At 42.7% G+C, this 17882-nt stretch overlaps 1 protein-coding gene across 2 annotated transcripts in view; it reads right to left on the bottom strand.

Annotated features, from left to right (window-relative positions):
* GFM1 (G elongation factor mitochondrial 1) overlaps positions 1-17882 on the bottom strand; it is a 59314-nt gene that overhangs the window by 29258 nt on the left and 12174 nt on the right. For both annotated transcript variants that reach the window (XM_053310567.1, XM_053310568.1), the window contains exons 6-10: positions 17679-17829; positions 9062-9216; positions 7217-7301; positions 6861-6998; positions 2433-2534 (exon numbers count right to left, since the gene is read on the bottom strand). In XM_053310567.1, coding sequence (XP_053166542.1) covers positions 2433-2534; positions 6861-6998; positions 7217-7301; positions 9062-9216; positions 17679-17829 — 631 coding nt within the window. The remainder of the gene's footprint in view (positions 1-2432; positions 2535-6860; positions 6999-7216; positions 7302-9061; positions 9217-17678; positions 17830-17882) is intronic.

Here is a 17882-nt window from a genome sequence, read left to right as displayed (position 1 = left end):
TCCATTGCTTGTGGATTTTCTTCAGATTTCCTTGATGAACACATAGGCTACATTCAGAAATAACATGTTTTATCCTCCGTGGCTTAGAGGATTGGGAACAAGCACCGTGCCCATGTGCTCCCACCTCCCCCTTATGTATTTGCCCCAACAGAGAACTAGACACTTTAACCAAACTCTAGTTTGCAGTTATGTCCAAGCCAGCAAACTATGGTTTGAACAAGCCCACCAAACCAGGAAATGTTAGTTGTTGTTGACAACACAGTCAGACAGGTGTTATTGACTGGTTTGTTTTATCCAGACATCGAGTCCTTCCCAAGGACCTGGGATGGCTGAATTTTATTATCAATGTTGTTTCTGTTATTATAGATATCGTTGCAGAATATAGGCTGTTCCCAGTAAAGTTGCTTTTTGTAATTGGCTGATGGTGATTTCTGTGGCCCCTATGGTATTGAGGTGCTCTTCAAGTTGTTTTGAATTGCACTTAGGGCTCCAATTACCACTGGGATTATTTTGGTGTTCTTCTGCCACAGCCTTTCAATTTCAATTTGTAGATCTTTGTATTTGGTGATTTTTTCTATTTCTTTTTCTTCTATTCTGCTATCCCCTGGTATTGCTATGTCGATTATTTTAACTTGTTTTTCTTTCTTCTCGACTACAGTTATATCTGGTGTATTGTGTGGCAGATGTTTGTCTGTTTATTATTATTAATTCACTTTCTATACCGCCCTTCCAAAAATGGCTCAGGGCGGTTTACACAGAAAAATAATAAATAAATAAGATGGACCCCTGTTCCCAAAGGGCTCACAATCTGAATATAGCAGTAATTATTTGTTTCCCTGCAAAATATCCCTTCAAAGAGACTGGATGATATATGTATGTGTTTTACACATTGTGTTTTTAGGCATATACCTAAAAATAAGCACACAAATCCACTTTTATCACACAACTACATTTGGCTGGGAACTGGGATTATTTATGGCATCTGGAGGAGTTTACATTCAGTTATAAGCTTGCTTTATGTGGTGGCCATCATGTACTTCCCTGTCTATATTAAAACAAACTGCAGACAAAATATTCCCACTGCTGTTAAGTAGGGATGAACTTATTTTACTTAGAGTATGTTCAGGTGGGCGTAACCTTAAGTGGCGCAGCGGGGAAATGCTTGACTAACAAGCAAAAGGTTGCCGGTTCAAATCCCTGCTGGTACTATATCAGGCAGCAACGATATAGGAAGATGCTGAAAGGCATAATCTCATACTGCACGGGAGGAGGCAATGGTAACCCACCCTGCCATATTCTATCCAAGAAAACCACAGGGCTCTCTGGGCGCCAGGAGTTGAAATTGACTTGACGGCACAATTTACCTTTATGTTCAGGTGACACTTTGCTCCCAGCATTCTACTGCGGTCTGGGGAGAGTTGAGGAACAACATGCAGGCTTATGCAATGTCTTTCTAGTTTCCTTCACTAAAGGGGAAAGTGCAGAGCCCCAGTAAAATCCTGTGTTCAGATAAATGTGCCATCTCCTTGGTTTGATTATTTAGTTTGCTGCATAGCAAGGACAGGTGGAGTGCTGGATTTCAAGCCTCAAGGCCTGCTTCCAGTTACACTTTCCATTCCCTGACACCTTGGTAGAAGCCTGGAGGTGAATTATATTTTGAAATAGGCTCTCTTTGGAGAATGTTAGAATTCTGAAAAATGTGTTATGCATACTTAAACCCTTGTAAAAGTAAAGTGTGCTGTCAAGTCGATTTCGACTCCTGGTGCCCACATTGCCCTGGGGTTTTCTTTAGTAGAATACAGGAGGGATTTACCATTGCCTCCTCCCAAACAGTAGGAGATGATGCCTTTCAGCATCTTCCTATATCACTGATGCCCAATATAGGTGTTTCCCATAGTCTGGGAAACATACCAGCAGGGATTCGAACCTTCTGCTTGTTAGTCAAGTCATTTCCCCACTGTGCCACTTAAGGTGATTGTACCTTTAAAAAAAGATATGATGTTCATTGCATTGTATATTTATGATCGTGTTCTTTTCATGCAAACTGAATTGCGAACCTTTGTTAGTACAGGCTTATATGCTTTTGTGATTTAGGTTTTTACAAGTTTGTAATATCTGTAAAAGCAGTTCAAGTTTCAGAAGGATAAAGGTTTTAAAAAGATTTAGTGGATAAAGAGCAATATGAACGATCACTGCCTTGGAGCACAGCCGGACTAAAAGAACTGGGCGGGGTTATCCGTCCCGGGTTCTTAAGGCTGCTAACTAAATTTCATTAGTCCTGCCTGGGAGAACGTGGAAAGGATAACCCAATGAGAGATATCCTCGGCTCCAGGCATCAGAGAAGTCATGTTTCTTTTGTACACGTAAAGCCAAAATTTAGATTGAGGCTGGGGGAGGTGGGGGAATCTGGATTCAACTAAGGAATAACTTACCATAGAAAGGTCAGTACTAGATCTATCTGTGAAGGTATCGCCACTAGCACAGTCAATGCCAAACAATGCACATATATCTCCTGAATAAACTTCTTCCACATCCTAATGAAAAACAAACAATATTTTAGGTAAGTTATTAGGCAAGAGTGGGAGTAACTTTAGAAGAAATTGGCAAGAAATATCTAATGTGGCTTAAATTGCAACCCACTTGGATTCTACAGTGAGATTATATAGTATACAGGCTGAATCCGCTCAGAGCACCTGTGTGATAGTGCAAGTGCACTCAGCCTTTGGCGGGGTGACAGAAGGCCCCCTCTCTTGGCCTCTCCTCCAGAGACTTCATTCTTCCTTGCCTTCATGCCCTCGCACTGTCCACCCATTCCTCCCTCTCTCCTCCCCCCACTGTCCATCCATTCCTCTCTTCCCCTTTTGATTCAGGCATTTATCATGCTGCCCCCAGTGTCTCTCAATTGTCTGCTGTAATGAGTAGACTGACTTTAGAAATGAGAGTTGGCCTTGCTTGGGTTGTTTTGTTTTTGTTTGTTATTGTTTTTAAAGCCTTTAATAGCATAAGCTCTGGCTACTGATAAAGAAGAGAGGACCCTTTGAATTTCACCATTGAAGAGGGTGGTATTTGCACTCTGAGTTCTGTGTTTACTTAGCTCTTGGCCAATAGTTCATAGATTCCCTCTGATTTTATCGATGATGCCTCTCTTCCCCATTTAAAACAACTCTGAAAACTTGCCAGCCGGCTGGTCCTCTCTCCCCCACCCTTGCTGGTTGCTGCAGCTGCTCACAAACTCTCGTGAGAGCTGCCACACATGGGATTAGCGATGGGTACGCCTTAAAGAATATGGATGGATGGATGGATGGATACACACACCATACAGGGGTTATCATTCAAAACAGTGATAAGGCCTGCTGCTTATAGAATCTGTTCTTTACTGCCAGACAAAAGGCGTTCATCCCAATATAGGGGATGGGGCCACTCTGGGAAGAACATCTACATGCAGAAGGCTCCAAGCTCCCTCTCTGATATTTCCAGATAAGGCCAAGAGAGACTCCTGCTTGTATGTAACCTTGGAGAAGCCGCTGCCAGTCTGTACAGAAAAGAGTGAGCTAGATTGACCAGTGGTACTCAGTATATGACAGCTTTCCTAATGCAGCTGCAAGGCAAGGGGTGCTAATTTTACAGAGGAGGGCTGGTCTTGTGGTCGCAAGCATGAACTGTCCCCTTTGCTAGGCAGGGTCTGCCCTGGTTTGCATCTGAATGAGAGTATGTGTGCAAGCACTGCAAGATATTTCCCTTAGGGAATGGACCCTAGAAGGCCCCAAGTTCCCTCCCTGGTATCTCCAAGAGAGGAGCTGAGAAAGACTCCTGCCTGAAACCTCCGAGAAGTCACTACCAGTCTGTGTAGACAGTACTGAGCTAAATGGACCAATGGCCTGACTTGGTATTAGGCAGCTTCCTATAACGTGTTTTAAAGTATGTACTAGTCAGTCAGTCAGTCATGTTTATTTACGGTCATAGACCAAAATTTACATACATAATAATACACGTAATATAGTAATAATATATACATAATATAATCAGGAACATGGACTCATCCTAATCAGCAATTTCCCATTAGCATAATCTGATTTACCATCTGTTGTCTAGCCTTCTTAGCTGCCTCACAGAACTTAGCAACTTTAAATGTTACTTCCTCCTTCTGATCTGAGAGCAGATAGTTGACGTAAAATGCATCTGTATGCCCTGGGAAATCAGTCAGTAAGGAGGAAATATAACAAGTTCGTAAGTCCCTATAAAAAGACAGCGGAGTAAGATATGAAAGATAGACTCCTGTTCTCCAGAGCCACAAGGACATAGTCTCTGTTCTTTTGGGATCCCTCTAAATTTACCTTCTAATTCAGCTGAAGGTAGCACATTAAATCTGGCCAATGTAAACATCCTGCGATATTTAGTGATAGTAATCTTACCCAGGTAATTCGCAGGTTTAGTATTATACATTTGTAAACCTAGGAAAACTTCTTTAGAGATTAAAGATCGATCAGTCTGCATTTCCATATCATAGATCCGCTGCTTTAATATCAGTCTCGCGTGACAAAAACCCATTTCTAATAGACCATCCAGGCTAAAGCCATATAAACTTATTTGGCGAGATATTGACTGCTTCCAGCTAGAATTAAATTTATCAATAAAAATTAAGTGAGCAAGGCCTGTAGAAAAGAAAGACAATCTCAACCAGAAGCTGAGAATGGAAAACCACATCCGGGCTTCCATCTTAGGCATGCCAGTTTCCATCCTCAATATTACATTGGGAACACATCTAGGGATCTGTAGAATAGATCTCAGAAATTTTGTCTGAACTATCTCTAGTGGAGTGCAGTTAGTATACGGGCCCAACTGTGACCCATAAAGCAACTGAGAGCAGGCTTTAGCTGTAAATAACTTAAGGGCAGCTGGTACAAATTGAGCCCCATCTTGGTGGAAATATGATTGAATGGCCAATGCCGATTTACGTGCATTTTGGGTAACGTATTGCAGATGTGCTTGGCGTTTCGTAGAGGCCTGGAAAACAACCCCTAGATATTTAAAGATCTTAACCTGTTCTAGTTTATGTCCAGCCAAAGACCATTTCAAGGTCTTTGGATGTTTAGCAAAGGCCATAATTTTGGTCTTGCTATAATTGATTTCCAGAGCGTATTCATGGCAAAAATTAGCCAGAGAGCAAAGCGCTCTACGGAGGCCGACAGGAGTCCGAGATAAAATTACTGCATCATCTGCATAAAGCAAAATATTAACCTGTCTATTGGCCAATTTAGGTGGATGGAAAGATGGATTAGTAATAATATCCACAATGGGGTTAATATAATAATTGAAAAGAGCTGGGGCAAGTATACAGCCTTGCCTCACTCCTCGAAAGGTAAAAGTATGTACTATAGAAGTGACAAATGTAAACCATTTTTAGAGCTTCCAAAATGGTTGCATAAACAAAAGCTGGTCCAGGATTTCTCAAATTCAGCCATCAGTGAAACCAAGTAGAACTACGGGCCTTTCATGACAGCCCTCCCATTAACTTGTTTAAGTTTTGAGTTTGCTACAGAAAAAGGCAGGGTACACTAGCCTAAAAGAGATACCAACTGACCAGCCAGAGCTACCCTTCAGAGTTAGAGGCTCATGTTCACTACCATGCTGGTCAGCTGGTAGCAGCCAGTTAGATAATTCACAGCCCAACAAGAGATGGGTGGCTTCCAAATAGGTGGGCAGCTTCCTGCTGGGAACAAGGAGAGACTTAACTTTCAAGAAAAGAACTTGTAGCATCCCTCACTCCTGAAGTGAATGTAACTCTTGAAATCCTACTAAAAAATTGGGATACGGTACTACCTAGGGGTGTGCACAAATCAATTTTTGCAATTCGATTTGAGCGTCATTGGCTACTACCGACTGAAGGAGAGCTGACATTTCTTTTCAGGCCATGGTGTTCAAAAGGTAACTGTGTAGAAGGAAATCAAGAATCGCAGAGCTGGACATTAGTAGCATCTTGTGTGCCTTAATCATTTCTCTAAGCAAGTCGACAATATGGGCTAGTAGGGAGACAGGGGGCGAGTTTCTACTGAACAAGAAGAGTTTAAATTAAGAAGTGGAGGGTTGGGGCAGGAAAGGATAAACCAAGGGGGGATATTAAAGTATTGGAAGCCTCTCTGAGCTTGTAGCATTGGTTAGAAGTAATTTCTTTAATAACATCTTTTAAAAGGCCTTATTTTGAATGGAGCAAGGACTGAAGGGCCATCAACAATGCAAAGCACTCTTTAACACCAGCCTCTACCATATGAACAATAATCTGGCAATTATTGCTGGCAAAGCAGTTCAGCCAGTCACTCTGAGGCAAAGGGCTACAAGTCCCCACCCTGTGTGAATCGCAATCTCCTTCTGAATTCTGTTTACCTGTGTTTCATAAGGAGTGAACCACTGACAGAGCTTCTGCTATTGCTCACTGTGGGGGTGGTGTAAAGGGCTCTTTGACTGTGCCGTGAGTCACATGAGAGAAAGCAGCTAAAAGGGAGGTGACCTCAGAATCAGGGGCTATATGGGGACTCCTGAGGGCTAGGTTAGGCCCTCAGGCTACATTTGCTTTATCCCTAGCATATAAGTGAGTGCAGGATATAAGCTGAAATCAGAAGAGATCTCACTAGAAAATGAAATGTTTATCTTGAAAATAAATCCCATTGTGCTTCAAGAAGCTCAATTATACTCACAAGATGTCATTTGAATGAGAGCTTTCTTGTAGATATAGATTGTATAGTCTGCCCTAGTTCCCTCTCCCCTACCCACTCCTTATCTTTTGACTTGGAGGGAATTCACCTACAGTAAAAATGCTTCACAGACTGAGTGGAGAGTGTTCTAGCTCTTTTCACCACACTCACCTCCATCATGTCCGAGTGCATGCGGACAAGTCTCTGCACTCGGACCTTTTTCCCAGTCCTTGTGTTGTAAATGTATTCTCCTTTCTTTAACATTCCCTGATAAACACGCATGTAGGTAAGCTGTCCAAAACGTCCGGCCTGCAAGTGACAGAAAAAGCAGGCCATGATTCAAGGGAGATAAAAAAAGCTAGGAGGTTTGCAAGAGTGATGCAAAGAGATAATCAGCAGAAAAATGTTCCCAGAATGACCATTAGTGGCCCCATCCAAACAATTCCAAATTGCTATGTAGACTATGCCTTATTTGTTCTTAATTAAATTAGAAACCCTCCTCAGAAAGAAAACCACCACCAACCTACCTCAAGTTTAAATGCCAGACTCAGAAAAGGCAGGGAATCATCTCTGACAGAATCTAGCAGTATCTTGGTTTTTTCTGTAGAATTTCTTGAACACAAGAAAAAGTTTAATTTACAATATTTTAAACAGTGTTCAGCAATCTATTCTTGCTGTGGGGTTCTGTTCTGCAAGCAACTACTGAGCACCCTCAACAGGTGCTGGAGGCCTATGGGAGATGCAGAATCCTTAGTCAGGCCCTATACATCCCATAGTACTGGATCCTGCAGACACACTTTTTAAGGAGAACCAACATTTTTTTAAGCAGTAGAATATGGAAGACAGATGATTTGCTGCCAGAATTCATCTCCAGCCAAACTTTCATTTTCTGAAAAATCATGCTGGAAGTAGATTTAATATGACCTTTCTCACTGGCCCAATAAATCTTTATGGGAAACAATAAGCTCTAGCGTCCAGCAAAGAACTGTTACAATTAACTAACTGAAGCTTTAACCCCAAAGGAAATGTTTGCTGTCCAAGTAATTGTTGGGGATGCCGTCAAGCAAACAGCCAGTGCTGAATTGTCTGCCATCGACAGGCCACAACACTGATGTAGCTACCAGCTTAGGCAACTATTTCCCATCTGACAAAATGGGCTCTTTGCTATGAAAGCTTAAAGGTAAAGTGTGCCGTCAAGTCGATTTCGACTCCTGATGCCCACAGAGCCCTGTGGTTTTCTTTGGTAGAATACAGCAGGTGTTTACCATTGCCTCCTCCTGCGCAGTGTGGGATGATGCCTTTCAGCATCTTCCTATATCGCTGCTGCCCGATATAGTACCAGCAGGGATTCGAACCGGCAGCCTTCTGCTTGTTAGTCAAGCATTTCCCCACTGTACCACTTTAGGTGGACGTTATGAAAGCTTATATCATAATAAAAATGTATTGTAGTGAGAACCACACTGATTCCAATTAGCAACTTTAAAAGAACACAACGTTTTTATGACGGTATAAGCTTTAACCCATATAACTTCACCTCTGGAATTTGTCACGGATGCACCAGGTTCTCTCTCACAACCGCACCATGTCAGATGAAGAGTGGACTCTCTCTCCAGTTTCTATCCACAGATAGGGACATAGGAAGCTACTATACACTGAGTCAGAGCATTAGTCCATCTAGCTCAGTACTGTCCAAGGCTGTTCAACTTTGGCCCTCCTGCAGATGTTGGCCTACAACTCTCATAATCGCTGGCTATTGGCCACTGTGGTTGGGAATTATGGGAGTTATAGTCCAAAAACAGCTGGAGGGCCTAAATTGAGCAGGCCTGGACTGGCCTTTCCAGGTGAAATTAACAAGATCCACAAATAATTGAAACTGACAGCATTCTGCTGAAAGTAATGTCAACAACATATCTTAAACAAGGATCTTCCATAATATTTAATTTTGAACACCCTGAGGCTCATTTATTATACGCTCCTACAGTTCATTGGAAAAAAGTACTGAAGATGAATGATAGCTTTTGTTCATGAAAATTGCAAGAACTTCTTTATGCACTATGGTTAAAATCAGGTTCCATTTGCCACTTTTGCTTATTTAAAAACTGCCTGCTTTACATGATGATAATACAACTGGACTGCACAGCAAATGGGATTCTTATGTTATGCGGAAGTAAGTCCCTTTGAGTTCAAGAAGGTCTGCACCCAAGCATTTTGGAAAGCAGCCCAGGTCTTGAAGAAATAATGTTCTGGCCTTGCAACTCCAAGGAAGAGTAGTACAGGACAACAAGTGGACCATATTTTTTCCATTTAGGGAAAAAATGTCTGTATACATGAGATTCATCCTCCCTCCCTCCCCTTTCACTCAGAGTACTCACTCTTGGTTGAGAAGAGCATAGTTTTGGACTTCTGAAGGATTTGGCAGGTATTCTAGAACAGCATCCAGCAGAGGTTGCACACCTTTGTTCTTCAGAGCACTTCCTACCAACACAGGGGTGAAAGATTTACTCAGTGTTGCCCGTCTGATAGCAAGCTAGGGAGAAACAGAAAGTGGTTATGGTTGAAGGCAACTTATTAAACACACTTTAAACACAAACATGCACAATGCCATGCTTCCTATACTTTCGCACATTTATTTCTTATATTTATATACTGCCTGATATATAAATACGCACACACGCGTACACGGTGTAAACAATCCAAGTTAAAATATACTATAAAACAGAACACTTTCACATAAAACACTTCCACAGAGTAAAACAATTAAACAGTTTTAAAGTTTTAATTAAAATCCTGAGAAAACAGGTGTGTCTTGAGGGTCTTTTAAAAAGCAATCAGAGATGGAGAAGCTCTTATTTTGACAGGGAGTGCATTCCAAAGCCCTGGGGCAGCCACCAAGAAGGCCTGGCCCTGAGTCTCCACTAGACAAGCTGACAGCAGACATAACTGGACCTCCCCAGATGATCTTAATAAGCATCAGGATTCATGACAAAGGAGATGCTCTCTTAAGTACCCTGGACCTAAGCTGTTCAGGGCTTTATAGGCAATAACCAGCACTTTTTATTTCACTCAGAGGCATATTGGCAGCCAGTGCAATTCATTAAAAATCTGTGTTATATGGTCCCTTCGGGTTGTCCCAGAGATCAGCCTGGATGCGTATTTTGTACCCATTGTAGTTTCCAGACTATGTACAAAGGCATAGTGTGCATTACAGAAGGCAAACCTGGAGGTCACAAGCATATGTACTACTGTTTTAAGGTCATTTACCTCCAGAAATGGGCGTAGCTGATGTACCAGCCAAAGCAGATAAAAAGCAATCCTGGCCACTACCTCAGCCTGAGAAACCAGAGAGAGTTTTGGATCCAGGATCTCTCCCAAGATATGTACCTGATCTTTCAGTGGGAGTGTAACCCCATCAAGAACATGCAGATCTAAACCAAAGTGATGCCATTTCCTGATAAAATTTAGGGAGAAACAGATGGAGGTGTCATCAGCCTACTGGTAACACCCTACACCAAATATCCTGATGATCTCTCCCAGCGGTTTCATGTAGATCAAGGTTTAACCTTGGGCACCCAGATGTTGTTGGACTACAATTCCCATCATCCCCAGACATGGCCTTTGTGGCTGAGGATAATGCAAGTTGTAGTCCAACAACATCTGGGGACCCAAGGTTAAGAAACCCTGATGTAGATGTTGAAGAGCACTGGAGACAGTATGGAGCCTTGTGGAACTTCACACAGTAACTCTCACTTTGTAGAGCAACAGTCTCCAAGTGACACCATCTGAAATCTACCCGAAAGGTAGTGACAGAACCACTGTAAAACAGTGCTACCTAATCCCACCTCCTTCAGGTGACTCAGAAGGATACCATGGTTGATGGTAATCCAAAGCCGCCAAGAGATCCAAAAGGATCAAGAGATTGGAGCACCTTCCTTATGAGGCAAGGCTACATAAGTTTGGAAAAGAGGCGACCACAAGGAGACATGATCGAAGTATATAAAATTATGCATGGAGTGGAGAGGGGTGGACAGAGAAATTTCTCTCCCTCTCTCACTACACTAGAACCAGGCATCATCCCATGAAACTGAGGGCCAGGCCAGGAAATTTAGGACCGACAAAAGGAAGTATTTTTTCACACAGTGCATAATCCATCTATGGAATTCCCTACCCCAAGATGTAATGATGGCCACTAGCCTGGATGGCTTTAAAAGTGGCTTGGACAAATTCATGGAGGACAGGTGGCTATAGGCTACTAGTTGGTGGCTATAGGCCATCTCAAGCCTCAGATGCAATATGCCTCTAAATACCATTTTCAGGGGAGTAACAGCAAGAAAGAAGGCATGCCCTCACTTTTTGCCAGTGGGCTTCTCAGAGGTATCTGGTGGACCACTGTGTGGAATAGGTTGCTGGACTAGATAGGCTTTGGGCCTGATCCAGCAGGGTTGGTCTTATGTTATTCCATGTTTGTACTAGAGCATTAACAAAATCATCAGCAGAGCCAACCCAAAACCATTCCAAAGATTCTTGGAATCCTACTGGATCCAATAACATTTGAGCGGACCAAGTTAATGGGTCCTTCGTCCCTGCAGAGGTAGGTTGTGGTTGCAAGTCCTACCTTAAACAGATGGTGGTCCATCCATGATAATGGGGAAATAGGAGTCCCCACTCATGGACCACCACCTTGATCAGAGTAAAATACCAAATTGAGCGTGTGACCAGCAACATGCATCGGATCAGAAACCACTTGGGATAGGCCCATTGTTGTCATGGTCACTATGAACTCCTGAGCCACTCCTGACAACCCAATCCCATAGTGAGCAGTGAAGTCCTCCACCACTAAACCTGCAGCCAGGGTCATCAGCTCGGCTAGGGACACTATTGAACAAATGGGTGATCTGTACACCAACAGTGGTTCAATCTATCCATGGTCCATAGGCTTAGGCACACTCGATATGAGCCAATTCCCCAACAGGGAGCCTGGTAAGGGAGATTATGTTATTGTAGGGTCCAGCCACACCACCTCCTCACCCATATCCTCTCACCTGCTCCACCACAGAGTATCCTGCTAGTCTGAGTATAGAGTATAGCGTAGACCAAACCATGACACATGTAGTATGAGACAGTAGGCAACATCCAGATAAATTAGACATGACTACATCCCATTGAAATTAATGAGATCTACATTAGTCATTACTAAGTTTGAATGTTGTCCATAATTCATAAATACATTACACAAAGATGTTCTTGCTTCTTTTTCCACAGAAGAAAAAACAGTCTAACATTTTTCAACTAAGACACTTGCTCATCTTTTCAAGTGAACAAAAGAGTCTGTCTGAAATGTTTTTTCTTTAAATTCATACAGAAAATAACCTATTTTAATCTTCACATCTAATCAGTGCAAATACATGGACGTGCAACAAAGCAACATGCAACTCAAAGACATCAAGGACTGTTTAACTAGAGGCAGTAGAAACTGTAAAAAGAAAAAGAACCTCACTGCTCATGAATACTGACCTGCAGCAAGAAGCAACTTGGGTTTGTGGGTGTGCAAACTATTGCCAAGGTTGCACCGTGGCAACTACAGTTAAAGCTCCATCACATTATTGGCACTAAAACAAGGTTGTCAAAAGTTGCTGCTGAGAGTGGGTGTGGTGAATGTGACAGGAGTAGCCCAGGACAGATTTGGCCAAAGTAACCCCTCTAAACCTGCATTCTCTTCTTCCTATGCATATATGGCACAGTATGTTGCAGGTAGGACAGATGCATATTTTTATGTTTTGCTGCAAAAACCTGTGTTCCATTCAGCAATTGCTTTCTCTTATTTCTGCAGACTGCTTTTGTTCCCCACCTTGGGCGGCTGTGGCCCATCAGTCACACTTTCACCACGGCAATAGTGTTTTGGTGTCACAAACAAGGCATTTAATGGGTGCTTAATGAACACTGGCCACTAAAACCATGATGTTTACAAGCAAAATCTATGATATTTTCCATAGAAATAAATTTTAACTAGAAATTGGCTGCCTGCCGCAGGACTGAAATCCATCACTGGTGACAAATTAGCACACACAGACCTGCCTTTTGGCCTTGCCCCAGAGATCGCATAATGATTAGCTTTTGGAGGCAGGAGGAGGAGACAAATCCACTCCAAACTAATACGACAATTGAGATATCAATTTTCATTAGAAAAGTTCTAAAAGCAGTTTACATCGAAAAAGAATAAGAAGATCGTTCCCTGTCCCTAAAGGGCTCACAGTCTAAAAAGAAACTCAAGGTAGAAACCAGCAACAGCCACTGAAGGGATGGTGTGATGGGCATTTAATAGGGCCAGTTGCTCTCTTCCTGCAAATATGGAGATTATCAGGTGCCTCTTTGCTTTCACAACCAGTTACCAAACATATTTTTGCAACCAATTACCACCTAGATGCATGTGCCCAAGGGCCTGATCAAAAGCCGATTGCAAACTAAATTTTCATCCTCACCTCTACAGGAGCCAAGGCTGACATTTTCCAGAAATTTCATTTCTATCTGTCCAAAGATTCACAGTTGAATCTCTTTAGCTTTCCATAGCCTCTTTCCACCAACACAAAGACCTATAATGAGTTGGGCAGGCCACCAGGAAGCCTACGGCTGCTTCCTCCTCAGAGGATTCCCTTCCATCACAAATGCATGGACAGGGATGCCTGTCTGCAACCAACCATTTTGCAGCAAACGTGGGCATCTGCACTCAGTTAATATACTGACAGAATCCTAACATTACCAGCTCTACCAGTATTAGCACTGAGTAGCTTTCTTACTGGCTTTTGAATCTTATCTGCCCTCTTAGTTTCCATTGTTCTGATCCATTTCTTCTGAAGTACTAACAATGTGTTCATTTCTTAATTGCTTTCTTCTGCATAATATAAGACCAGCAGTAAATTTTGCAACAGAACCGAAACAGAACTTGCAAACGGAGCACAACAAAAATGGCAGACATCTTATTTCACCAGCTTCAAAACATGGCAACAGGAATTGTCTTGAGAATGACACTCTTGGGATCTAGGAATGAGCTCTAGATAACCGTTATATTTTTATTGGATTTGTTGTAAACACAAATCAGAAGATGGGAATTTTTGACTAGGTGGGAGAGAAGTACAGCTTTAAAAAAAGGAAGCTGGGGTGGGGGGTGGGGAATAATCCAAGGCTGCTATCCTATGAGTATTCACTTGAAAGCAAATCCTATTGAACTCAGTAGTGTGTCATTCTACGTTAAAATGCACAACAGGCTGTGGATCGCTTTGCTGTGGTGGATTTTCCACCACTGGCAGGTATGCAAATCCCCAGTTATCCAAATTGTATATTCCCTGAACTGCTTGGATAATGAATAAGAAATGCTAGCAATCAGGATGGAGGCTCGAAATAAATATTCCCAGCAGAGCTGCTGGTGCTTTCTGACCCTTGGGAGCAACAGATCAGTTAGCAGTTTCTTCTCTTAAGCGTTGTGTAAGCGGTGGAATAAAGCGGAAAACTATTGCATAACAGCAACTGTGCAGAATTCTCCAGACTGCAAAGTCATCAGAGGCTAACAGGAGATTTATTTCCAGAGTCAAAGCTGTATTTTCCATGCTCATCAAGTCCTCAAGCCCAATTCAGCCCTTGAGTTCAGCTGCGGTGAATGAGTGTCTGCTTTCACCAACTGCACCTGAATTTAGAGGGGTGGGGGGTGAAAATATATCAAGAATTCTACCTGCAAGAAAAGCCTTGTGTCAAAACAAACTAACCAACCAACAATTGCACAATGTTTCTACATCACCTAGAAACAATGAAGATGTGCAGTTTTTGATCTCACATTTATCTCTATCAGAAATATATAATACTAAGATCTGTCACAACTTTGTCTATCACACTTAACAGCTGGTCTCCTTCAGCCAGCTCTCCCCCTACCAGGCTATTAATGCCTGCTATTGAAAGCCTGCTGCTTCCCTGGATAGCAGTAAACTGTCATGACAAAGATATTGCAAAGATATCCAGTCCAACTTGTACTGCAAAGCGAGTTCTGCTTCTAAAGGCAACGAAATGTGATGCCCAACACACAAATCTATCTCTGAATGAGAGCTTGCACATATGTCATTCTTTTATTTAAATAATTTAGCAAAGCTGTTATGGCCTTATTGAAGTTTTCCTCCTCATGAATCTATTATTATTATTACTACAGTGCAATGGCAAAGTTGTGTTGTAGGGCAGGTACTGCAAGCCTATTTTACAGTTGAGGCTAAAGCAATGATAATTTGCTCAATCCAAGCTGATGAGAACATGTCTGATCTGAGATTTGAACCCAAAAGTGAAGCATCTTAAAAGAATAAGGTCCAACACCTGGAGGCCTCCCTTTGTAAAGCTAGGGGCTCATATGGGAGGAAACAGGGTGCCAATGACTCCTTGCCATCCTTACGGCATTTTGGCCATGAGGAGTCAACTACATTGGTGCAGCAATATACACTAAGAGTCTGATAGCAGAATGGGATCATAATGGATAGACAGTGTAGCAATACTGGTCTGCTTGAATTCCATTACAACTATGCACACTGCTCTAGGTAAAAGTAAAGTGTGCCATCAAGTCGAATTCAACTCCTGGCGCCCACAGAGCCCTGTGGTTTTCTTTGGTAGAATACAAGAGGAGTAGTCTACACATAGCGCCTTGAACACTACTCCAAGAAAGTCTTCCACTAGCGATTGTGCTACATTGTGCAGTTTCACAAATTTCTTAAGTACACACAACTTCTCTCATTCTGCCAATGCAACATTAGTGTAGATGTCAGCCACACGCCTTTAGGACTGGGTGTAACACCATAACTGAGATTTGGATAACTGCACACAATTTCAAAGGCTGCTTATAACTTTTTTTTTAATGCCCACTTCTCAAAGGTTTGTTCATAAAAATGATACACAAGGACCCTCTGCACACCTCCCTAGAGTTCTCCTCTCCAACACAGAAAAAAATGCTGTGCTCCACCGAAGCATATGAAGATGTTCTATATGGAATCTGACCATTGGACAACAATGCCCAGTATGTCTACTCCCACTGGAATGGCTTCCCATTTGGTCCACCACTGTGATGAGCAGCAGCTCTCCAGAGTCTTAGGCAAAGGTCTTTCCCAGGCCTGCTAGAAGCCAAGGAGTGTACATGCAAAGCAAGTTCTGAAAGCAGCTCCTCACCATCGCAGAAAAGCCTCTCTGTGGTACAGCCGAATGCTGGCAATAGTTGGCAATGAGAGCCTTGCAAGCAGATCACTGCCAAAAAGGAAGGTCGTATAACACAGAGGCAGGGGTCTACAATACAACTTGCCATGGCAAGAGTTCCTTCCCCCTCTAGTAAGGATGATGAGATGAGTCCCAGTCTTTCGCCCAACCTTGGGAGCTGGAGAAGGGGTGGGGATTGTCTCTGCAGTTGTGTTATGCTTGAGGTGCTTAGAGCACTTGGAAGCAAAGTGCAACGACAAGGATGATCCCTGCCTAGCTCCACCTGGAGAAGGTGGCTGAGGCTGGTCATTTTAGTGCTGGTGTTGCAAGGTGTTCACAGTGCCTAGAAGGCCCAGCACTGGAATGACAAGCCTCAGCCCTCTTCTCCAGCTTGAAGCTGGGGCAGAGATTATCCCTGCAAGTGCACTACATTTCCCAGGCCCTCTAAAGACCAGCACACCCCATTCCCAACCAGCGAGAAAGGCTGGGGCTAAAGAGCTGCTTGTAAGAACAAATCCTCACCTCCCACTCCAAACTTGAAGGGTGGGGAGAGAAGCAGCAGAGGATTGTCCCTGACCTTGCACAGTACAAGGTCAAAGACCAGACCCTGCCTGTTCTCCAAGGGGTCCTGTTGACCACAAATATCCGATTGGCTAACATGGCCAGCCAAAATGTGTGTGACCCTCTGAGAAATGGCTAAGACGCAAATCATGGATCTGAAAGTCTCCACTGAGTCATACACTATTTGGTATTAGGAAAGCCATTTCCTCTCTCAATCTCAGCCCCACCCTCCTGCAAAATGGAGATAATACAGGTGGCCCTCATTATTAGTGGGAGTTCCATTCCCACCAATTTCCGCAGATAACAAAACCACAAATAAAGATACCTCAACCCTATGGGGAGTGGGGGGTTAGGTTCCTTGAGCTCAAAAAAGCAGGGAGGTGGCAGATATAAGGGTAGGAAAAGCATAGTACCTTGTTTTCCAGGTCTCCAGAAATGCCCTCCAAATCCCCCAATTTTTCAGGTGGTGGTTAACAAAAAAGTGCCACAAAATGGCTTAGCACTTCAAAATGGCAGCTGGAAATGGCATCAGAAGTCATTCTGATGAACCCAGGAGCCACAGATAGGTGAAAATTGCCTACATTTCATGCCCTCAGCTAAAAAACTAGGTCTCCAAGACCCATTTGCAGATACAGCAATCCGCGAACAACGAGGGTCTCCTGTACTGAACTACTGGGCTGTTTTAAAGATTACTGAGAGTGCATATGTAAAGCACTTTGAATAGTCCAAGGAAAGATAAAAATATCAAGTGTTTTTTAACAAAACAAGAGTTGTGTGACCACAGGGTGGCAACAACAACAATATTTATATACCACTTTTCAACAAAAGCTTCCAAAGCGGTTTACACAGAGAAATGATAAATAAATAAGATGGATCCCTGTCCCTAAAGGGCTCACAATCTAAAAAGAAACATAAGACAGACACCAGCAACAGTCACTGGAGGTATTGTGCTGGGGGTGGATAGGGCCAGTTATTTCCCCCCCCTGCTAAATAGAGAGAATTGCCATGTTAAAAAGGTGCCTCTTTGCCAGGTTAGCAGGGGAGTTAGCAGGGTACACAATCAGTATTGATTTAAAGTTCTAATTCTTCAGTGACTCCTACAAAACTGCCTTTGGTTTTGCCTATGGAAACACAGCCTAACACAAAGTGTGGTGGAAACTGTCTCCCCAAACATATTAAAAGATCATTGGAGAACCAAGTTCTGCTAAATTGTTTTACCTTCAAGTCAGCCACTGTCGGCATCTTCTCTTCAAGAAAGAGCTCCCCAAGCTGTTCATCAGCATTCGCAACAGATTCAATTAGTTCTTGACGGCGGTCTGTAGATTCTGCTCTAAACTCAGGAGGAATTTCATCATATTTAACCGTTTGTCTACAGAACCAAAAAGAAAGAAAAAAGCTAGTTAGTATTCACCCATGTGAGTG

Source organism: Hemicordylus capensis, chromosome 3 (genome assembly GCF_027244095.1).
Source record: "Hemicordylus capensis ecotype Gifberg chromosome 3, rHemCap1.1.pri, whole genome shotgun sequence".
Lineage (NCBI taxonomy): Eukaryota > Metazoa > Chordata > Lepidosauria > Squamata > Cordylidae > Hemicordylus > Hemicordylus capensis.
The sequence above is the reverse complement of the archived record's forward strand: the minus strand, read 5'-3'. Positions and strand labels throughout refer to the sequence as shown.